Genomic DNA, 24,184 nt, shown 5'->3' with positions numbered 1-24,184 from the left:
AGACAAAGGGGCATCCAACTTGCTGTCACGCAAAGTCTGCACCAGCCATCTAGGCATATTCCTAGAGCCCTCAATCTCTTGTCTCTCATCCTCAAGTGCATCATGCACATCTGCATCAGATATAGGCTGATCTGTGCCATCATTTAAAACCTGCATAGGCTGAAAAACTGCCTCATGAGGTATTGCACTTGACTGTGCACCACTGAAAAGAGGCAACAATGTATCATAGACATCACGTGAGCTGATATCTGTCTCCTTAGTACATGAAACCAAGGGCTGAACTGCATCTTCCACAAATACAACATCACGGCTAACCAAAATGCGCTTTGTCTGTGGATGATACAAACGATAGCCTTTGCTCTCAGCACTATATCCAACAAAAATACATTTGACAGCTTTGTCATCCAATTTTCTGCGATGTTGCACAGGCACTAATGCATATGCCAGGCAACCAAAAACACGTAAATGGCCAACAGATGGCTTGCGGCCATGCCATGCCTCATATGGAGTGACAACCTGTAATGCTTTGGTGGGACACCTGTTTAGTACATAAGTGGCACACATGACAGCCTCAAGCCAAAAACCATGTGGTAGACTTTGACTCTTAACCATACATCTTGCCATTTCCATGAGAGACCTGTTTTTTCTCTCAGCCACACCATTTTGCTGTGGTGTATACGGCACTGTACATTGGTGTTTTATCCCACGCTCAGCCAGAAATGCATTAAATTCTGAAGACATATACTCCCCCCCTCGATCTGAACGGAGGGTGCCCATCTTACTTTCTGACACATTTTCAGCCATAACCAAAAACTGTTTGAAGCACAAAAACACTTCGGACTTTGCCTTCAAAGGATATACCCATGCATGCCTGGTAAAATCATCAATGAAAGTCACGAAGTAAAGGTAGTTTCCAAATGATGGAGTTTGCATGGGACCACAAACATCACTGTGAACAAGCTGCAATCTGCGTTCAGCTCTCACTGATCCATCTTTGGGAAAGGAAGCACGCTGCATTTTACCCAATATGCAGCCCTCACAAACATGCTTGACAGGTGCCTCAAGCTTAGGCAAAGAAGACACCATTTCAGATTTCTGCAGGCGAAGCAAACTTGCAAAATTCAGATGACCAAAACGTGCATGCCACAGTTTTGCATTTGAAATAGCCTGCGTATCCATAATAGCACATGCTGAATCCTCTACACATTTGCCATCCATATTGAGCTTATACAGCCCTCGACATAGTGAACCAGATGCTACAATGATGTCACCACAAGAGAGATCATGAACAGTACATCTGTCATCCACAAATTTTACAACCAAACCTGTTTTGGCAAATGCGGAGACTGACAGCAGATTCTTTTTGATCCCTGGCACATACAATGCATCAAAAAGTGTAAAGGTGTTGCCATTTGCAACATTCAGCACAATCTGTCCAACTCCTTTAACGGGATAAGAGGAGTTATTGGCACAAGTGACAGTATTCCCTGTGGGAGCAGACTCAAGGAAAGTGAATAAACTGCGCTGCGAGGTGATATGCTTAGTGGCACCACTGTCAAAGTACCATACATCTGAATCTACTGCAGACATACATGTGTCATGCAAAGATGGGTCATAACTGCACTGCGCATTGAATGCCCATTCTGTATCTAGTACAACATTAGCAGATTCATTGTTAGAAGGAGAGGCATCTGCAACAGCCATACCAGCCTCTTTCTTCTTAGCCTCTTTCGCAGCCAGCTTAGGACACGCTTTGATGACATGATCATTTCCCTTACAGTACTTGCAAAATGTCTTCTGTTTGTCACCCTTCTTCTCATCTTTGTCTTCCTTCTTTGGTTGCGCAGCATTTGCAGATTTCTGCTTACTAGAAGAAAAGCCAGCTTTACCTTTCCCGCTTCTCTGACTAGCACCGAAAGCTTGATCTGCGACACGCATACTATTCCTGTTTTGCCTTGACTGGTCTTCTTGCAGCAAAACAGAAACTAACTCCTCAAATGATAAGGCATTGGGATTGCCTTTCATCATCAAGCGAAGAGTGGAAGCAAAACCCTGATAAGAATCTGGTAGACCATTCAAAACAGTCTGCACAAGTGAACTGTCTGACAGGATTTCATCTGCAGAAATGAGCTGCTCTTTGAAATCCTTGATCTTTGTCAAAAAGCTATCCATAGAATCACCTTCGTTCATATGCTCATTCTCCAACTGTTTTCGGAGATAAGCAACACGAGCCTCATTTCTTGCCTGATACAATGTGGCAAGTACATCCCAAGCATCCTTAGAAGTCCTGCAGGAGCGAATATGTGGGATAATGGTACGTTTGACAGACAGCGCAATCAAGGCATGAGCCTGCGCATCTCTACCATCCCAACGAATCTGCTCTGCTGAAAGTGGTGGTTCTCGAACAGCTGCTACAGCACTTGTGCCTGCACCATCATCAACAGTACCTGTTTCTGATGTGTTTGCAGCATTCCCAGCCACAATAGGACGTGCATCAATACCCTGCACAATGTTCCATAACCCCTTTGCTACCAATACATGTCGCATCATATATGCCCACAGTGGATAGTTGGTGCCATCCAACTTATCCTCAGCAGCCAACATGCGGAATACATCATTGTTGTCAGCCATGGCCAATGACTGTACTACTAGATGTAAATGCTGTCTGTAAGAGGTAAACCTGTATAAAATCGACCTGTGCTATGTAGCACAGCCGAAAACAGACGAATGGGCACCTGTCCTGCAGATTTTAATCTTGACAGAAAATCTGCACAGTAGGACGATTTTGCCTGCGCAGTACTTGGAATGCAAAAACGGAGGGCGAAATGAGTTCAGATCAAAATTCTGACCTGCAGACGCTCGTGAAACCTCGTTGCAATCGGAGGAGATGAAGCGGCAGGTGCCGGTGATGCTGCCCGGGAGAAGGAAGCCTGCTCTGATACCAATTGTTGGAATTAGGGTTGCAGGAATGCACACACAACTTCAAGAAGATGAGGAAGCTTGAGCACAACACAGTAGTGTATTATGAGTGCCAAAAATGAAAGATAACAAGCCCTAGAAGATAATAGGCGTATATACAATGCACGGGGGAAAAAACCTCCTAGTGAGGGAAAAAGTGCCCCGGCGGTCCTAAGTGTGTTCACACACATCACTACTATAATATGGTAACAGGCATTGGTTCACTCTTACCCTTACATGGGATGACGGCATTGGTTCACTCTTACCCTTACATGATGCCGACCTTGAGATATGTTCTTTTGGCTTCTATAGATGTCGACACAAGCCTATGCTCTGTGGAGCCAAGAAATTTTCCTTTGGATACATTTTTTGCCACTTGAGGAGCATAGTTTTTGGATATGCGGCTTGACATTCAAATGCACCTACACCATATCTCAGTCTTGGCCTACACATGGTTCTTTTGTGCTAGGACCATTTGACATTTTGGCTAGGAGTTTTGAGCTTTTTCAGTGGATACCTTTTGTGCCAGATTCACACTACAGTCGTGAGGATGGGCTTTTAAGTTTTCCTTTTGACCCTGGAGCTACTATTTCTTTCGAGTCGAGCTTTCCTTTTGATATAGGAGCTACCATTACTTCAACTTCGGAGTTGAGCTTTCCTTTCAACCTAAAAGCTACTACGATTTCAACTTCGACGTTTTGGGGTGTATGACATACATATATGTTTTATCCTAAAGGATACTCAACTAGCTTCGTCACCGACAATGGTTTCTTATCCTTTCCACTTGCACGCCAGATTATCGAGGGACCATTGCCTTGGATTCCCTTTCGATCCAAGCAGTTGCATAGATAGCCTCATCATCATCGACGAGAGCCCTTCATCCTTTCCATTTGACCCTAGGGGTCATATTTAGCCATAGATATGATTTTTGGCTTTTGTACATAGCCACTTGTATATGTCTTTTCTTTGGGCATGCTACCCTTTGATTTTGAGGATGAAATCATTATAGGAGGGGATGGTTTATAATGAAGTAACACCTTAATTTTAGGTCTAGGACCTTGGTCACAGGCTCAAGTATAAAAGGGGGATCATGGACTATCATTGTACCTTTCTACCTTTCTTTTTGACCTCTTGACATCTTGGCTCCTTTCTTGGATATGGCTACTCATGGTCTGGGGCTCATGGCAAGCTTGATAGCCATCTTCTTGGTGGGAGGTTAACTCACTTAGGCATCATGGCCATTGTATGAGATTATCCTTAATCTTGTACTAATCCATAATGGTTTTTTCCTGATCTGAGCTTAATGATCACTCCATTTCAACCATTTAGACTTATGTCCGGCCACTCCTATTACTAGTATTGCATCTACTATGCCCATGCTGAGAAGAGTACAATTTACTTCTTATCAGCAAGAGGTTGGGACTTCCATTGGGATAGCAATCCATAGAGTTTGCCAAGCAGTCTGTAGCATTTGCTGGGATCTTCAAGGATCTCAAAGCGTCGAGCTTTAGGGGAGAGGAAAAGGAATGCAGCAAAGTCATAGTCAACATTTTTTTACATAAGCGGTCAGACTTACATAACCTTAGACATACACCAAAGGATATGAGGCCCATCGAGGCAAGTTTGTCCTTGATGGGCAAAGCATGTAAATGGTGGATGAGTTTGATCGATAGTGCCAAACGCCCTCATACTTGGGTAGAGTTCGAGACAACATTCCACAAAGAGTTTTTACTAGTTAATGAGATTTAGAGGTCTTCGTGTGAGTGGGACAAATACTCTATGCATTGCATTTCACTCACCCAATATATCTCAAACTATCGAGAAATATTGTTGAATTTAAAGGGAATCGATGCATTCCAAACTCTTCATCACGAAAGTTCATATGCGAGGTCTTGACCTAGATTACAAGAGTTATTTACAACCTAAGGAGCTTAAGGATTTTAACGAGGCAATAACATATGCTCAGATATTCAATGATATATCTCGCAAGTTGAAATCTAGTTCTAGGAAAATAACAAATGAGAGTGGGGGTAACAAAATTTAAAAGAAAAATCTTTCAGGGTGACAAGGAACATGGTTAGGGTGATCAAGGGAGACAATGGGGACGTTGGTCTAAAAAACCACAAAAAAAAAAGAGAGAAAAATCTTACAAAACTCAAAAAATAGCAGCACTACGAGAAAGCAAAGAAAGAAAATATGTGCTTTCACTACTTTGAGATGAGGCATAGCAAGGCGACTTGTCCCATGTTGGGTGCTAAAGCTAGAGGTAGTTCTAGAGCGATGCTAAGAAGGATGGTAAATCCTCTTGGCAAATTCATATGCTAAAAGTGTTACCTCTCTAATCCACAGAGTTTAGAGAGGTGACAATCTGCCATATGGACAACACCCATGCATGTTGTGTTTCACAAGCTATGTGGCGACCATCTTTCCGGCCACACAACTTGGTTCGTTTATATGGCAGGACTGGTGGCCATAGAGTCACCATTATGATTGACGACAGAGCCGCGCATAAATTTGTTAACTACTCGTTAGTCAAAAAGTCAAATCTGCTTGAGAACAAGAAAGACCATAAGTACATAATTCACTTACTAATGGTTATGACAAAACCATTTTAGACATGGTGGTTTTGGGAGCGCCACTTGCTATGCAGAACTATGAGGCTATGCTTGATTAGATCATGCATTTAGCTAGGACAAATGTCTATCTAGGTAGAGAGTGGTTATATAACATAGGCCCTACCTACGTCGTAGTTACCAGGATAACATCCTAGAGTTCATGCATGATGGGTAGATGCATTACTTTGCATGGTGAGCATGATGTGCCAACCATGCCTTTGATATCGTCCATGGAGTTGTGGTGTGCCTACGAGCTTGATGAGATTCAACAAGTATACATTTGTAACCTTTTGCATAATTTTATTTCCGTACATGTAACATAGGTGAATAATGTTTCCGTATATGTAAATGGCTTGGACGAGACCCATGTTTTATCTGCATGTGAGTAAAAGTTGAGAAATCCAAGGCTGAAAACGAGACAGTAAATAATGGTAAGTACATAGATACTTACCATTGTATCGATATGTTTTTCTCGAAGATTTGTCGGATGGTGGTGTCCCACCATCTAGGGAGGTAGACCATTCCATTGATGTATTACCAGGTTCCAAGCCTACTTATTAACTTAGCCACTTCAAAGCACAGGAGGTGGAGAGAAATCAGCCGATTATGCAAGAAGGAGGTAGTTCTTTGCCATGGACTTTGCCTATTCTTTTGGTAAAAAAGAAAGATGGTTCTATGCGTATATGCATAGATTACTGTGCTTTTAATCAGATTATGATTAAAAACAAGTATCCAATGCCCCACATCAATGAGTTGTTTGACCAACTCAATGGTGCACGTTATTTTTCTAAAATTAACCTTAGGTCAGGTCAAGATTAGGAAATAGGATGTTTCCAAAACTACATTTAAAACTCGATGCATTATGAGTTTTTAGTCATGCCATTAGTAGGTTTGACTAATACACCAATGACATTTATGACGCTTATGAACAACGTTTTATGTTCATACTTAGGAAAATTCATAGTAGTTTTCTTGGATGACATACAATAAGTCGAGAAAGGAACACATAGAGCATTTATGCTTAGTGTTCAAATTATTTAGAAAGAATAGGTTATTTGTGGGAAAAAAAACAAATGTGAATTCTTTGATAAGAAAATTAGTGCACTATCTAGGGCCATATTATATTCGTTGAGGGAACATGGATGGATCCTAAGAAAGTGGACGCTATTATCAATGGCTTGAGCCAAAAAACTTAGAAAAACTACAAATCTTCTAAGTTTGTCGGGGTTTTACCAACAATATGTCTTTTGACTACGTGAAGATTGTAGTCTCGTTGATAGATCAACTGAGAACTAAAGACGAACTATCCATTAGGAGGATTAGCAACGAAGTAGCTTTGAGCAAAGGTTGCAATCGTAGCTACACCTACCTTGAGTATAGTGGACCTCAAAGAACCGTCTGTCACATAGAAACATACGCTAGTGGGGAAGCCATTAGGGCGGTTTTAATGCAAGGGGGACGCCCAATTGCATTTGAAGAAAAAAAAAAACCTTGACCAACGTAACTACTCGGCATATGAGCGAGAGTTACTTGTAGTATAGTTCATGATCTTAAAAAGTGGCTACATTCTTTATATGGTGCTATTTTTGAGGTCTTTATGGACCATGAAAGCTTGAAATAGCTTTCAAGTCAAAATGAGTTAAAAGGTAAAAAAGAAAGATAGGTGGAGATCCTACAAGAGTTTGGCCTTTAACTTTGTTACCAAAGAGGTAAATTTAACTTGCAAGAGATAACATTCGTAATGCACAAGATCATGAATATGCTCACAAGAGCCGTAGAGAAGTGATCTTTGAAGAGGGTGACTTTGTTTTCTTGAAAGTCCTTATGAAGTTGGAGACTCTCAAGATAGGAAAGTGTCCAAACTTTCTCCTAGATATTGCAGTCCATTTATAATCATTAAGAAGATTGGTAGCATAGCATATAAGCTTGAGGTACCAAAGAGCTCTCAAGTAGATCTTGTTTTTCATGCTAGTAGAAGACGAAAAATAGTGGATCATCAGGATAATGTAGTTACTCTTGACATTTTGGTGGAACTTATTGAACCACCATCTCTTCCACATGAACTTGAGATAATTCTTGGATTTAGGGATCGGGTTCTCTAACTACTCCAGTTCAATATGATCTTCTCCGATCCCATCTCTGCCCTAACCTTTGCCATCATCTAGGCACCTCTCCACACCTCTCGCCACCCAACTTCACTTATCCAGTCAAGGAGTCTTGCTATCTATGTCGAGGAGTCTTGCTATCCATGTCGTGGGGTTAAGACCACGCGTGTCCACCTCATTAGCGTCCCCAACTCCCAGTACCATCCCTCTGGGCTTCTTCGACCATACCACCGGACTTCACTTATCCAGTCGAGGAGTCTTGCTATCCATGTCGTGGGGTTAAGACCACGCGTGTCCACCTCATTAGCGTCCCCAACTCCCAGTACCATCCCTCTGGGCTTCTTCGACCATACCAATTCCTGATGATGAACCCAAGGACGATTCAGGCCATGAATTCTTTGAAGATGTGGCATTTCACATCCTCGAGCCACCCTCCCTCAACCGTCAACATGGCTCCTTCCTCCGGCCACTTGCCCTCGCCTCATGAACTTCTCAATGAAGATACCATGCCCTCTCATCCAAGGTCTCCCACCGCTGAAGATCCCATCTCCCCCACTACGGTTCCCCCATCATGGAATCTACCTTTTTCACCCCCCACCTTACAACACCTTTTCCCCACATCCCCACTTATTCCACCTCCCCACTTCCCTCCCTGTCCCCATCCCATGACTGGCATGCCAGAGCCCGCTCTGAAGCCACTGAGGATCCTGAGTTCTTCTTCAAGGAAGGAAAATATCGCGACGAAACCTACTTTCTCACGATCGTCGAACAACAGTGGGCCCATCTACTTCAAACCTAGTAGGCCTATCCACTTCAAACCTGGGACCTACTCTTCATGGGTAACTACCTTGACACACTCAACTACTCCTTCAAGACTGCAGAGATCCGGCTAGTCACGCAATACCAATGATATTTCTTCAACGGGTGGAGCCGGGTGAACTCGGGTGGGGAAAGAGATGCGTGCATGGAACACCAGAGCATATGGGCCTCCAACTAGAAATGGCACAAGCCTTTTCTGTTAGGCACCCAAGAGGCTTGTGAGATTTCATAAAAATTAGTGGGGTCTCCAAGTTTATAGGCTAGTGTGATGGCACTGCACGGCGGGGGGGTGGGGGGCCTACTATTATTACACTTGATATAGAACCTTTTCTCAATTACTTCTTATTTTTTGTGGAAGGTTGTGGGTGGAACACATATATAGTGGGGGAGGCCTTTCACCACTAAATTGAGCACAACCCCCACTAAACCTTGGTGGGGCGTGGCTCTTACACTTTTGTGCCGTGCAAGCTCCATGTCGACCCCACATACCTACCAATTAAGAGGTGCTGGCACTGGTCCATGGGAGAAAGGGGCCCCCCTAGTACCATCGGGGAGATGCGGGCCCGCATGACAGAGTTCCTGGCCTTATACTACCGCACAATTCTAAATCTTGCGATTATGGCCACTTGCCGCTTCTTCAAGCTTACCATATTTAAAGAAATGCACATAACTTGTGAGAAATCAATGACATGGAGGGGTGAATGCATGCAAATAGAAAGCATATGGAGGGTCATCATTTCATCAAATATTTGAAGCATTAATTATTACATACTAAAATAAAACCTTTAAAAAACACTCTTATTCTTGAAATGCAAAAAACGTTTAACATTTGGTGCCATATTCAAAGAAATGATTGGTGTTTTTCAACTTCTCGATAGATATTCCAAATGTATCATCCAATCATTATGAGCAAAAAATGGCTTTGTTAGTTCATTGGTTGATTCCAATGGTTACAATGTAGTACCATTGGGCTTACACTTAACGATTGGTTTGTATAGTTGAACATCTTTTGCAAAATGAACTTGTAATTTTGTGGGATAAAAGATAAATTTTGATGAAATTCAAGTCAATAGTTCCAATGTCTATAGTGTAAAAGTTATATAATAAAAGATATCTTTATTCCAACCCATCTTTTGTTTACATATTTGCAAAGAGGACACTTCTGAAGACTCTACAAATAAGGACCCAAAACATTTATTGAGGTTTTATTAATTTTGGGCCATGCATTAATGTAGACATGTCATATTTTTTGAATCCGATCTTGCACATGGATCGACACATGTCATTTGTGCATGGCGTCACATGTTCTGTACCACTCATTCTTCGTTATTGTGGTTGGTCGCATTATTGTTCGTGTCGTCGATCAATCGTCGATTGATCATCTGCTCTGCTCGACGGTGTAGTCTTTGGTAGTCGTCTGTGTTCGTGAATATGCTGTGCTTCTTGACTGGCTCCGGCCTTTTGACCTTTGTTGCATGTTCAAGTGTTCTTTTGCAGGGCAGCTCACCGTTTTTCTTCACACATCGTTCTTCTGGATGTTCTCCGTTGCTCGTGCTTTTGATGGCACCTTCTGCATGTCATTGTGTCATTGGATTCCGTGTTTATCGACTGCTGACAACCTTTGCATGAGCGTGCTTCTTGACTTCTTCTAGACAACCTTTGGTGGCGTGCTTCTAGACTTCTTGTGGCCACGTTGTCCTTCTCGACGGTTTTCGATGGTCGTGGTTGTCATTGCGCTAGTGTTCTTTCTTTAGTTCTTCAACATTCATATCCTTCCTTCGCCTGGCAGGCTCTACATTGGCCTGCATATCGTTATGTCATTGGTATCTATTTGTCTTTGCTATATGGTAGTGTGTCGTTCATTTTTTTGTTCATATGTCCCTTCACATGGCACATTCTACATCGCCCTGCATGTCTGTACGATTGTGGTATTTTTTCGTGTTCTCCATACTATGGTGTGTCGTTCTTTTTTTGGACTATCTGTTGCTTATTTAATGAGCTTTACTGCTTCTCTGTTGCTTATTTAATGACGTTTATTCCTTCTCTGTTGTCCTCGTCATGTCTCCTAGAAGGAAACCACTTCATGACATTAGAAATCTCATGAAAGTTGATCGTCTCCTTGTTATTCCTCCTTGCTCTGTCGTGAGGGAGGTTGTCGTCCCTCTTCTTCCTCCTTGCTCTGTCATGATTGAGGAGGAACCGTCGACATCCACCATACCAAGGGGTCAATGCGATTGACTGTCCTCTCCCGATTTGTGACACCTTTGGAAGGCTCATGTACTATTCACAACCTTCGTTCAGTGAAGCAGAAAGTGCGCTAGTCTGGTGTGTATCTCTAGAGTCCTTCAAAGTTGTTTAATTCATGGTTCTTCTTATCAATTCTTCCGATGTGTTTTTCAATCGTCTCTTTGCTTACTTTGTTTCTGACCTTCTTCATGCACAGGTCCTCAGAACCTACCCACAAAGGTAAACAACCAGCATCATATCTATGTGAGTAGCCTTTAGCAAATGATAAGCACATCGACTCAAAGCCATTTGCCCACAAGATACCTCGGTTTTCACCAGAGAAGAAGACCAAGCTATTTGAAGTGTTGGTTGACTATTGCCATTGGAAATGCAGATATCATTGTCTGTTGTTCAGAACCACTCGAAGAGTTTGTCAGAATGGAGTGCTTAAAGGGTTTGTTTGCACTAGAGAAAGGAGGAACTCTGAACCATTTACACTTTCAGATGGTGGTCACTCTCATGGCTTAATAAGCATTGGCAAGATCATCCAATGATACATGCGTTGGAACTTCTTCAAACCGGAGGGTGGTATAGTCATGTGCAGAGGTTTACAACAAATAAGAATGCATACATTCGAAGGTATGCTTGGCTATTGCATGACAAACTTGCACAAATTGCATTTCAAGTTCTTCTCACACAATATCTCCACTCAAGAGATAATAAGAGACGCTCTTTATGGAGAGGTTGACTTGAAGAACAAGGTTTGCTTGTCGCCCTCTCTTTGAACGAGCTTATGTTTTCATGGATAACTGCATTGCTAACAAGCTTGGTGCCTTACTCCAAAGCACACTTCTAAGAATGGTCTGCAGTAGTAGTGAACATTACCCAGCTACATCTTGGATAATACCGAAGATGAGAAATGGGATGAGTAGAAGAAGGTCTTCTACAATTTGGAAAGTGATGAAGCTCCCTCACCTTCCACAATGCATAGACGTAGATGAAATTTTCTTTTTGGATACTCCTACTACAAGATACTTCAATCTGCTATATGGCCACTCTAGGATTCGATGAAGATGAGAATGAGAGAAATGAAGATGCATCTCGTGATGACTCCAATGAATGTGATACACAGCCGGGCAATCATAGCAATTCTATCATCATTGATGATGATGAGTGAGAATGGTCATGCCTGGCAAGACTACAATGCATCATATCTTTCTGCCTGGGAGAAATCTGAGAACTTCAAAAAAGCCATCATTGATAGTGATGACTTCGTGCCACTATCACGAAGAAGCGTGCTTCTTGTAGCATGGTTACACTTATCTGTTGAGAAGAACTGTCTGTTTGAGTTTGATTTTGCTGCTTTTTGCTCTCTAGTTTTCTGGACGACACTTGTTTGTTGTGCACATGTTACGTTCACGTCTATAAAAATCCATTGTAATAATCTGATTCTTGTCTCCTTTATTTCCACGTCATGAATTTCGTGTAACCTTACAATTTCTGTCCTTCCGAAATTTCGCTTAAGCTTCTTGATTAATTTGGTGCCTGTAAGCAGCAAATTAATACACACTAGACAAAAAGGTGAATATGCACACTAGACAATTATTATTTGCTCATGATGTTGTTAAACAATTTCTATTCAACATTTTCACAACTTTCCTCAATATATATTGCCCCTATGGGCTTCCTTCCTTCAAACCCTCATCTCTCTCTCATTTAAGTTTTGTCTCGTCTGAAAGTGTAGGTCACATGTACTAACCCTTTATATCTTATTCCATTGATCATATGGATTGTTATGGTTACACGTAGTTGCACTCTTCATCTAAGAGATTTTTACAAAGGTAGCGATGTTTGCTATTTGGCTATCCAAAAAGCTTGTGGAGAGGAGCACTCAAGAGTGTCATTAGCATCAATCAAAGTACAATAAGTGTTCCTTCAAGGTACATGTTCTTAGGTGGACTTCAAATCACACTTTTGCAAATGTAGTTGTGCAGGAAGGGATGCTTTTTGTTGAGCTTGCCCATCACCCTTCAAAATGAAGGGTTAAGTAGATGTAGTGCCCATTTTTTCACATTTCCTTTTTGACAGCCACTCCAACTAAGTGGCTATATTTTAATGACCAAAATAATAAAAAAACAAACGTGACACTCGTCAAAAAGCAACCTTGGTTATAGGTATTGAATGGTGAATGACTTGTAGTGTAGTATAGCTTGCCCAGACATTAATTAATGCCCTCTATGTGCCGGCATTAAGCAATACAATGCTACAATCAAGGTCTCATTTTAGCAACCACTCGCCCTCTTCCACGTTTGACCTTTCTCCCTCTCGTCAACCCTCCTACTACTCCTCCACCCTTTGTCCTCCTCAAAAAAAAGTCGAGATAGAGATTATGGCTACCTATTCACCTCTCTCTAAGCTTCGCCTCTGTCCATCCTCCCCACCCCATGTCTAGCACTAGCTCCGCCTTGCTGAGATACACGACGAGAGAGAAAAATAGATCTCTCTTTTCTCATATTATGAGGAGGCGGTCCTTGCACGGATACATAGAAAGAGAAAGAGAGTTTCTCCTACGCCGCCTAGCATCAGCCAGCTTCAGCTTGAGTATCCTATGATGATCATGCTAGTGGGGTAAAGAACACTCATTATTCAGCTAGAAGTCACGTAGTGGAAGGAACGAGAGAGGACAAGCAAAACAAGAGAGAGAGAGAGAGAGAGAGCAGTAGAGGATGCGTAGCAAGAACACCAAAGAAAGAAAGAAAGATGCTATATAAGAAATACATGCGATTTGCAGCTAAACATTAAAAAAATACTATTTGGAGAGCGGACCTTAAACAAACCTTGGAGATTTCGACCTTGTTTCGTAAATTAATTTATGGCACGCACAAAAAAACGTTTTGGGTGCTTATAGCCCGCTGCCCACGCACAAGGAGTGAGCAATGACTCGTGAGCAGGCTTTAAATTTGGCACCTAAGTCTAGGTGCCATAGAAAATCTAGTGGCACTTTTGCCATCAACCATGGGTGTCAAAATGTCACCTTTGGCTAAAATTTTGAGTGTCCCTTTTAATAACAAACCACTTTACTTTGAGTAATGAAAACATATTAGTTTTGTAAGTGCATTAAGCTTTCACAATTCAATAGACGTCTTCTCATCACACAAAATACATTATAGCAAGAGAATTTTTAAAGGCATCATAAATTATTGAAGACTTTCAAGTTATTGAAGACTTTCCACATTTATTATGTATTGTGTACTATATATATTATATATATTTACTATATTATATATATTATATAGGATATATACCCCTGGTCACTTAGACCCCTAAGGCTAGGTGCCATTGGGCACTTCCCTTGTTTTTTCAAAGTGCCACGTTGGCACTTTTACCAGAAAACGAGGCGCCATTTGGCACTTGAAATTGTGAAAGGCTCCCGTATGGGTGCCAAATTTAAAGCATGCTTGTGAGCACAGCAAAATTCAAATGTGGATGAACGCGGAATTACATAATGTAAGTGCACGTGTGCACAGTGGCATACGCATGCACGAGCACCCACACATGTGAGAACCAATTGGAAAAAGCACACGCACGTGAAAATGACGTGTGTACTTAATGATGGGTTTACTTGTAACTCGGTTTCCTCTCTCTCAAGGTTGAAGCATCAACTCTTCAGTTTAAAGGTACGCCTTCACTGCCTGCAGTGCTTGCACCTCTGCACTCAAGAAAGCTGCCCTGCTAAAGGAAACCCTAATTCCTTTCTCTTTTTACCTCCTTTCCTCTTCGTCCTACAGGAGCCCTCGGTCTGTGTGTTTCGCCATGTCTTCTCCCAGCAAGCGGCGCGAGATGGACGTGATGAAACTGTGAGTTCTCTGAATGGTTGTATACACTGCGCAGATACATATCTAGCCATTTCATCTTTGCATTATGTGCAGATATCTTCGTGCTCACAGTACTGCTGTTAGGGTTCGGTTTTAGGGCATGAATCGGGTCTCAGGGATTTTTAGTTCCTTTTCATTCTGCATTGTGGATGTTAGGGCTTTATTTTCGCCTTCTCCCCCCTTTGTTTTCTATGACAGGATGATGAGCGATTACAAGGTGGAGATGGCAAGTGATGCAATTAGTGAGTTTTTTGTCGAATTTCACGGCCCAAAAGATAGTATGCCACATTCTGAACCCTCCCTCTTTCTTAATTAAGTGGTTCAGAATTATAGCTTCAGTTTGCTGCAAGACTCAAGGCCTTTACCCATACGTCACGGTCCCGGCTTGGATGTGCCTGTCCCATCTGCTGGGTAGTACATGTGTAAGCACCCCAGTGTGCTCTATAATTGGTATAAATTGAAACTTTAATGTTCTTGAAAGAGAAAAGGAATTAGGCCTTTGGAAGAGGCGGAGGGGGGGTGCTTGTACGGACATGGAAGGGGACTAAGCAGGTTGTTCACCATGGCTTTCTGTTATGTCCGGGACTCTTTCACAAGGTCCTGTGGTTGGCTTGATAAATTCTTCTCCATAGTTCCCTCAAAGGGTCTTATATGCCTCTTGCCACTTTTCATATTTCAATCATGGAAGGCTCTCCTTCCCTTATTGTATTGGGATCTCTCCCTGAGAGTCATGGGCAACTCTTTGATGCAAAACCTTTTGTGGTGATCTCCTCTTTGGTCCTCCCTCTTGGAGGCTTTTTGGGCTATGCAGTTCCCAATTAAGGAATTGTGCATATCATGAGCCTCTTCTCTGGTGCATGGAGCCCTTGCAAGTGATGGTCTACTCAAAGCATGGAGTAGGCATGGGTGTAGGCCACCATCCTAAGTGTCTTGTGCACAGTATGTATCTACCGTGTGCTACACACACACAAGACTAGCTTCGAGTCTTGGGGAAGCTTGGAGCTAGGCAGGTTGATTGACGAGATGGGCTAGGGATAGACTAAGGGGCGGGCACCCAAGTATGGACGGGCGGGCGCCCAAGTGTGGACGTCCGGTGACCGGCCAAGAGCCTATAAAAGGGTGGCCAAGGTTAGTCAATAGTTCATAGAGTCTCGCGTGTCTTCGTGAGAGCTCTATGGTCAGGAGCTTGGATCTAGTGCAGACATGCACCTGCTTTATGCAGTCAAGGCCGGCAGCAGTCTCGAGGCCCGCGAGGGTAGCTTCGTGGTGGTATGGGACGTCACGAGGTAGAACGTCTAGCTAGTTAGCTCAGCTCGTGGCGGCAACCAAGACTTGTGGGTTTTGCCCACGACTGTCAAGGTTGGGAGGTGAGTCAGGCCTACACCCCCTTTCACGTTGCTTGGCTTTGTTTTGCCGGTTTCGAGTCTTGTATCAGGAGCGTTCTACGAGGTGATCCTTTGGGGATTTGACAGTGGTACCAGAGCAAGCCTCGAGAACGAGCAAGTTGGTAGGTAGAGAAAAAAGAGGTCAAAGAAAAGGTATGAGTTCGAGAAGACTGTTGTTTTTTCGTGCATACTACTGTTTTTTAGAATTCAGCATGTTATGTTTCCATTGTTAGGACTTAAAAGTTGTGTAAAAGTTGTGGTCTAGAAAGGGTTGTCTTGTTAAGCAAGAAGAAGAGTTGTTGGCAAGGACAGAAACGTAAGGCAGTCGGCTGTGTGAACAGCAAGAGCAAAAGAGAGAAGAGGCGAAGAGATTCCTAGCGACTGTTGAATCAGCGTGGGAAATCGAAGCACTAGAGTGCTGGTCGGCGTTAACTGTGTACTTGGCAATTGTGTGGCTGCGCAGTCCTTATGAGGGAAGAAGGCAGCCAAAGATCCCCATGAACCAGTCGAAGGCGGGTAGGTGTGAAGCGCTGAAAGTCGACGATATCTGTGTTGTAGAGAAAAAGCGGAAAGCACACAGTCGAGACGGGTGGTAATTTAAGACTTTGTTTTTTTTTTCAAAAAAAAAAAAGCGCATGTTGCTTTTCGAACCTATATGGAGGGGTTTGGAAAATATTAACCAAAGAGTGTTTTTTAAGAACAAAAAAGCATGTAGATTTTTTTTAATCTTCTAGGCGACTAGTTTTATGTAGTTTTTAAAGTGTTTTTTTAACCAAGCTTTATGGGTGTTTTTTTAAAAATTTTTTTAATAAAAAAAGCCCTCAAGTATGGTAAAAAAAAAACACAAAAGTAATGCATAAACACATATGCTTTTCGGAAGGTCTATAAAATTCCCCTCAAGAAGGCTTCTTACCACACTCCTCCTCGTACTCTCTAGCCCTCTTCCTTGTTCAAAGCCAAGCTTTTTTCTCATCTTGTCCTCTTCAAGATGTCGACCCAAGAATCCGAGATGGAACCCATTCTTGAACATGAAGACCTGCCGGCTTACGGAGGCCACGGATGGTGATCTTTTCGACGATTTTGTATCCAAATTTGATTTTCAAGAGTTTACAGTTACTTTCGACGAAGCTTCTTTCTCGGAACATCAAGCACAAGTCTCCACGCAGATGCAGGCTTTACAGAATTCCATCTCTTTATTGACCACTACCTTGTCTACTCTCTCGGGTATGTGAAACCGGCCTCTGATAGAAACCAGAGTGTGGTAGACTAGCAGTCACCCGTCCTCTTGTAGTCTAGATGTGAAAACAAAACAGATTGGAGCTAGAGTGCCCAAATCTGAAAACAAAGCGACACCAGTTGGCCCCAAAGCTTGGCGCCCCTTGCGGTATTTCTTTATTCAATTCCAAAAATATGAATGGCTGAGTACAACAAAAATCAGCCAAGAGATTACACCTGTATGTCCAATCTGACGGCCCACAATACCTCTTAGCACAGAGGATCTATGCACACAGATCTGTGTCTCCAAATAACACACTGTGCCTCCCTCTGATCAGCCAAGACCACTCAGCAGGGCAGCCATGAGCATACATCTGGCATAACTCAAGTACATGATTCAACATCTCAGCTCATACATACATATACTGTCCAAACTCTGTCTCAACCCTTGTCAATCTGCCATACCCCTCCTCTCACAAGGGGCCAGATAGCTCATATCTGCAACAGACATCAAGCAGTAGAAAGAGAGATAGATGAACAGATGAGGAGCTTACCAAATTCAGCTCGTGAATCAGCACTGGAGGAAGCAACGGTACCAATCTGTACTTGCAGGCACTTGTTTCCACAACCCTGCTTCACACGCATGCACGTACTTGTCTGTACCCTCCTCCTTGCATCCAACTATATGCTGTACTTGATTGTACAGTCCTGAAAAACAGCCCCATACCCGTCTGTACTACCTCGAGATACGTGCCAAGAGTTGTCCTTGCAAGCGCCGCCTGCAGCCAGCACTTGTGCTCGCCTGAATCTGCGCAGCCAGATCTGTCCAGCACCTGTCCAGCGCCGCCTGCAGCAGCACTGCTGTACCTGTCTGTCCGTACACTGTACGGCAGTCGTACAGTGCTGTACCTGTTGTTGTACCTGTCTGCACAGGCTGTACCAGCAGCTGCAGCCTGTCAAGGCAGCCCATACCCGTCTGTACTACCTCGAGATATGTGCCAAGAGTTGTCCTTGCAAGCGCCGCCTGCAGCCAGCACCTGTGCTCGCCCGAATCTGCGCAGCCAGATCTGTCCAGCGCCGCCTGCAGCAGTACTGCTGTACCTGACTGTCCGTACACTGTACGGCAGTCGTACAGTGCTGTACCTGTTGTTGTACATGTCTGCACAGGCTGTACCAGCAGCTGTAGCCTGTCCAGAACCTGTGCGCAGCAGAGATTCTTGCAACAACTCCTATGCGCAGCCAGCAACATAAGAGAAGACCTGTAGCCTGTCCGTACAAGGCTGTACGGCTGGTTTGCACAGAGAAAACAGCAGCAAAACAGAAAATCTGCAGTCGACGCTTCCTCTTCAGCTTTTCCACGCATGTACACAAGCGCATCAATCCTCCACGACTCCTTTTCCCAAAAAGAAGAGAGAGAGGGAGGAGAGAGAAGCACACACTCCAAAAGTGGAGTGGCCCTCCTCCCCATAATAATCCTAGGGTCCCCAAACTTTAAAAGTTCCCTAGGGGCCACTAAGGCTTAGGGGCAACTTTAATAAACATTAAAAGTTTAATGTTCTAGTTCCCCCCCTTCACACCTAGGGATGTCCACACATCATTAACTCTGTCCGGGCACCTCCCATGTGAATCATTCAATATTCTGACTCTGCAACCACCATGCCCACACTTGTGCTGTTCCATTTTCACAGGGCCATGACATACCCCCCTCTTGAAAAATGGCAAGCGTCCTCGATTGCATTCTGGTGATGCATCAAAATATCCAAAGTGAAATATACAATATGGCAAGATCAGCGTCCCAATCTCTCTAAGCCATGCACATGGATCAACATTCACTGCAAACCAATGGCATAGTAATAGTCCAAGTTGTATACCACTGTGAACCATACATATCCACCAAAATCCCATGTGACTAGTACACATATATCATAGAAGTCCCATAAACAGATGTATTGTCAGCCTCAGTACCTTCGGGTGAGATAAAAACTGCACCAAGCGACCTCTAGATGTCATCTGAGCTTGTCTGTATCAAGGGAGTGGAGGTGCTACCCCCCTCTTGAGCATCAGGTAATGCTCCAGACCCATGCTCTGCTGAACCTGAATGAGCCACAATAAGAGTCGGCTCTAACTCAAAGGCATCGAGATAAAGCTGCAAAACCTGAGGTGAATCTGTTAAGTCACCTTCCTCCATCCACTTCGCATCCATCGGTGAATAGTTCTTGAACTTCACAAGATAGCGACGGGAAACTTTACCTCGTACCTTCCTTTCTTTATGTGCCAGTATCTGCTCTGGAATCAGAACCTCATCAAGTTTCTCAACTTCCGGCTGAGCCTCATCTGATACATCCTCAGGCACATCCCCACGGAAAGGTCTAGGAAGACTCACATGAAAAGCATTGTGAATCCTCCAGTGATCTGGTAACTTCAATCGATAGGTTACCTCACCAATCTTTTCCAAAACCTGAAAAGGCCCATAATATCGCATGCTCAACTTAGGGAATAAGCGCTCTTTACCCTTCATCTTCTTGAGTCTAGCCTTTTCAAAGCGCAAAAGAACCCAATCACCCAATGCAAACTGTAAATCACGTCTGTGACGGTCTGCGGCTTTCTTTTGCTTCTGCTGAGTTTTCTGGAGTGCCAACTTAACTCTCCGATAAGCTTCATCCAGACTCTCCACATACTGATCAGCCTCAAAGATCTTATTCTTTGTATGCAAAATGGGTGGTACCTTCTTCCCTCCTTCCCAATCTCAAAAGGCGCCTTGCCTGTAGGTATGTACAGTGTTGTTATATGCAAACTCCACGAAAGGAAGATACTTTTCCCATTGTTGCTTGTGCTCTGACACATAATTCTTGAGAAGATCCAATACTGTAGAGTTAGCCTCTTCTGACTGACCATCTGTCTGTGGATGAAATGACGATGAAAACTTGAGAGTTGTACCCATGTTGTCAAACAATCCTCTCCAGAACAAACTCGTCATCCGTGGATCACGGTCGCTAATGATAGACGTAGGCAAGCCATGATACTTGAAGATGTTCGCCATGAACAACTTCACCATATGATCCACTTTGATCGTCTTACGCACGGGAATGAAATGGGCCTGCTTACTGAATCTGCATATGATAGTCCAGATGCCATCATTTCCCGTTTGTGTCCGTGGAAGATCAAATACAAAATCCATGGCAATGCTCTCCCAAGGTCTATCCGGAATAGGTAAAGGCTGTAATAACCCTGGTGTCTTCTGACGGTCAAACTTTACCTTCTGACATACGATGCATTGCCTCACAAAGGCATCAACATCTCTTCTCAAGGTTGGCCAATAAAAGAAAGTCTCCACTGCTTTGACCGTGGCGTCAATACCTCTATGACCTGCATACGGTGGAGCATGACTTTCAATCATAACCTTGAGTCGCAATGGCCTGGTAACACACAGTCTGCCATGCATCAATAAAAACCCATCTCTGAGAGTATAATGCTCATGCCGCTGACCCTCAGACATCTGATCATACAACCTTTCAAAGTCCTCATCATGGGCATACTGCTCTTTCATTTCATCAAGCTCATGATGATAAGCAAGTGAAACTGCAGAGACCTGTGGCTTGCATGACAAAGCATCTGCCACTACATTCTTTTTGCCTTCCACATGCACAATCTGGAAGTGAAACATTGACAAAAAGTTTGCCCAACGCATATGCTTCTCTGAAAGCTTAGTCTGCGTGAGGAAATAACGCAAGGTTTGATGATCTGTCTGTACAGTGAAATCAGTCCCAAGCAAGTAGTGTTTCCATGTAGAAAGAGCGTGAATTACAGCCAACATCTGTTTCTCATAAACCTGTAAATGCTTCTCAGCATCTTGCAATACTCTACTCTCATAGGCTATGACATGTCCCTCTTGCATGAGAACTGCACCAATGCTACTTCCACATGCATCACACTGGACAACAAAAGCCTTTCGGAGGTCTGGTAACACCAATACTGGGTCCGAAGTAAGCTTTTCTTTGAGCTTTTTGAATGCTGTAATTTCCCGATCAGCCCATCTAAACGGAGTTGCCTTCTTCGTCAAAGCATGAAGAGGCGAAGCAATTTCAGCAAAGTGCCGTATGTAACGCCTGTAATAGGAACACAATCCTAGAAAGCTGTGTACATCATGCACGGTCCTCAAAGCTGGCCAATTAAGTATTGCTTCCACCTTTGCTGGATCCATACGGACTCCATGCGCAGACACAATATGCCCCAAGAAATGTATCTCCTGCAAGAAAAACTCACTCTTCTTGCCATTAACAACCAACCTATGGTTTCTGAGTTCTGCAAACACAATGGCCAAATGCCTTCTATGCTCGTCCTCAGTTCGTGAATGCACAATCATATCATCAAAGAATGTGCCCACAAACTCTCTATGAGGTCAGAAAATCCTGTCCATCATTCTGTTAAATGTGGCAGGCGCATTCGTCAAACCAAAGGGCATAACCAAGAACTCATACAACCCAAACATGGTTCGGAATGCTGTCTGATGCACATCCTCGGGTCTAATGCGTATCTGATGATACCCGCTTTTCAAGTCAATACGACTAAAAACTGTGGAGCCCTGTAAGCGGTCCAAGATGTCATCGATCCTCGGTATGGGGAATCGATTCTTGATGGTTTTCTTGTTCAGCGCCCTGTAATCAATACACATGCGCCAAGAACCATCCTTCTTCTGCACTAAGAGCACAGGTGAGCAAAAGGGTGATGAGCTAGGCTGTATCAACCCTTTATTCAAAAGCTCCTGCACTTGACTCATAATCTCTTTCCGTTGGGCTGCACTAACACGGTACGGCGGTCTATTCGGTGGAGTACAACCAGGAATCAGATCAATGGCATGATCTTCTGGCCTCTCAGGAGGAAGTTCTCCTGGCAATGACTCGGAAAAACAATCTTGAAACCCACATAAGAAATCAGTCCTGTCCTTATCTAACATAGACAAATTAGACTTAGACTTATCATCCTGTGCATCCTTTACATAAATCAAGTACGTGGAAAGATGCTTTTTCATTACTGATGAAATCGCCGAAGCGGATACAATAGGAACAGATTCCCCTTTGAGTTTTACATCCAGTACATGTTCTTTCCCTCTATGAGTCAGAGTGATTTTCCTATTGTAAGTATCCACCACCGCATGTACCCTGTGGCACCATGGCATCCCCAACAAAACATCACAGCCATTAAGTGGCATGATAAAGAACTCTTCGCTGTCCACACAACCCTGCAAATGAAGCCGAAGCTTCCCAATAATAGGAGTAACGGGTTCTGCATACCCTGGACAAGCCATATTAGCCTCATGTAACGGCCCCATCTCCTCTGCGCGAATCCCCAATCGGCCAGCCAAATCTGGAGAAATGAAGTTGGCTCTAGCACCTGTGTCAAAGAAGACCAAAGCATTCTGATCTCTCACTTTGCCCCATGCCCTGCACAACTCTGTAGCTTCACCACCTGGCTGTTCCCCCACAAGATCAGGAACTAAGCGTGCAGAAGGCTTTTGTTTCTTTGGCTTGGGCTCTCCTTTATTGTCAGAGTCCTTTTGGGACTTTCTTTTGGGACAATTGAATGACATATGCCCCTCTTCAGTACAGTAAAAACACTTATGAGCATCTCTCAAAGCCTGTCTTTCCTCAGAAGTCCTCTTGGGCATTGGCAACTTCTTATACTTCGTCTCTGAAGACCCTTTAGCATCACGAGAAGCATGCCTAAATTTTTCAGCTTTCTTGCCCAATTTCTTACTGCCTTTAAACCCAGATGAACCACCAGTGAGTAACGCATTAGCTGTCATAGCATTTTCAATCATCTGTGACATGTTCGTTACTCTTGTCTTTATACAATAATCTCGTACCTCTTTGGGCAGCCCACAACAATACTTCTCTACCTGCTCAGACAATGGCACTGCGCGGTAAGAAGTCACTGGGAGTAATGCTTCCCAAAACTTCTTGTTATAACCCTCCAAATTATCACACTTTGAAGCATCCAATTTGTGCCATGCGGTCATAACATCCACCTCAAATGTAGATGTGAGCCATACGGAAGAGAAAACCTGTTTAAATTGGACCCATGTAGTGGGTGCTATGCCCTGCAAAAGAAGAGTAGACCACCACTGCGAAGCATTGCCCTTGAGAAAAGTGGCAGCTTTCCTCACCTTAGAGGACTCTGTGTAATTCCCACCAGAAAAAGCAGCATCAAACTGCTGTAAAAAGGTGAGTGCTTTAAGTTTATCCTTGGCCCCACTGAATGTATCAAACTTCACTGCAGCTCCCCCTTCCTTGTAATCCTTCGCCTTTCCCATAGGCGTTAGATTATCATATGGAAGTGGTTTCGCAAGATTGCTGCCCCCAACATTCATGCCCATCATTGGGTCAACATTTCCCATTCCTACACCAGGCATACCATACATTCCAGCCATGTTTCCAAACATTCCGTTATGCATACCTGGCTGCATACCACCAAACATATTGCCTTGCATCCCAGGTTGCATGCCTCCAAACATATTTCCTTGCATACCGGACTGCATACCACCATACATATTCCCTTGCATGCCAGGCTGAAAATTAGCTCCAAAAGGCCCGTGCATACCCATGCCTCCCTGAGGGTAACCCCCGGTCATAGATTGGAACACCGAGCCACCACCAAAATAACCTGGATGCATATTCTGCTGAGGAATAGGTGGCTGTCCATAGAAGGAACTCTGAGAGTTTGCACCATAAGCATGCTGCATGTTCGAAAACTGGCCAAAAGATGGTTCCTGTGGGATGGCACCACTATGACCTTGTGGAAGATTCTTAGAACGAACCTTCTTCTTCTTTTTCTCGGGCTCTGTACGGGATCTCATAAATTCAGCAAATCTCTCACTCTGTGTGAGCTGCACAAAAGTATCCATAACACTAGCCAAGCGATCTTTGAACCGAGCATCATCATCCTCTTTACCATGCACATCTTCTGGCTGTGTTACATCCTCATAAGGC

At 43.5% G+C, this 24,184-nt stretch overlaps 1 protein-coding gene across 2 annotated transcripts in view; it reads left to right on the top strand.

Moving 5' to 3' along the window:
- The first annotated feature begins 14,346 nt into the window (after positions 1-14,346).
- Positions 14,347-24,184, top strand: part of LOC147615124 (ubiquitin-conjugating enzyme E2-23 kDa-like) — a 34,894-nt gene continuing 25,056 nt past the window's right edge. The window contains exons 1-3 of one of the 2 annotated variants that reach the window (XM_086779107.1): positions 14,347-14,400; positions 14,512-14,580; positions 14,797-14,876. In XM_086779107.1, coding sequence (XP_086635233.1) covers positions 14,537-14,580; positions 14,797-14,876 — 124 coding nt within the window. In that variant the 5' untranslated portion in view covers positions 14,347-14,400; positions 14,512-14,536. The remainder of the gene's footprint in view (positions 14,401-14,511; positions 14,581-14,796; positions 14,877-24,184) is intronic. The other variant, XM_086779109.1, reaches the window with a different exon arrangement.

Source organism: Cibotium barometz, chromosome 40, assembly GCF_041138505.1.
Source record: "Cibotium barometz isolate CiBa-2024 chromosome 40, ASM4113850v1, whole genome shotgun sequence".
NCBI lineage: Eukaryota > Viridiplantae > Streptophyta > Polypodiopsida > Cyatheales > Cibotiaceae > Cibotium > Cibotium barometz.
The sequence above is the reverse complement of the archived record's forward strand: the minus strand, read 5'-3'. Positions and strand labels throughout refer to the sequence as shown.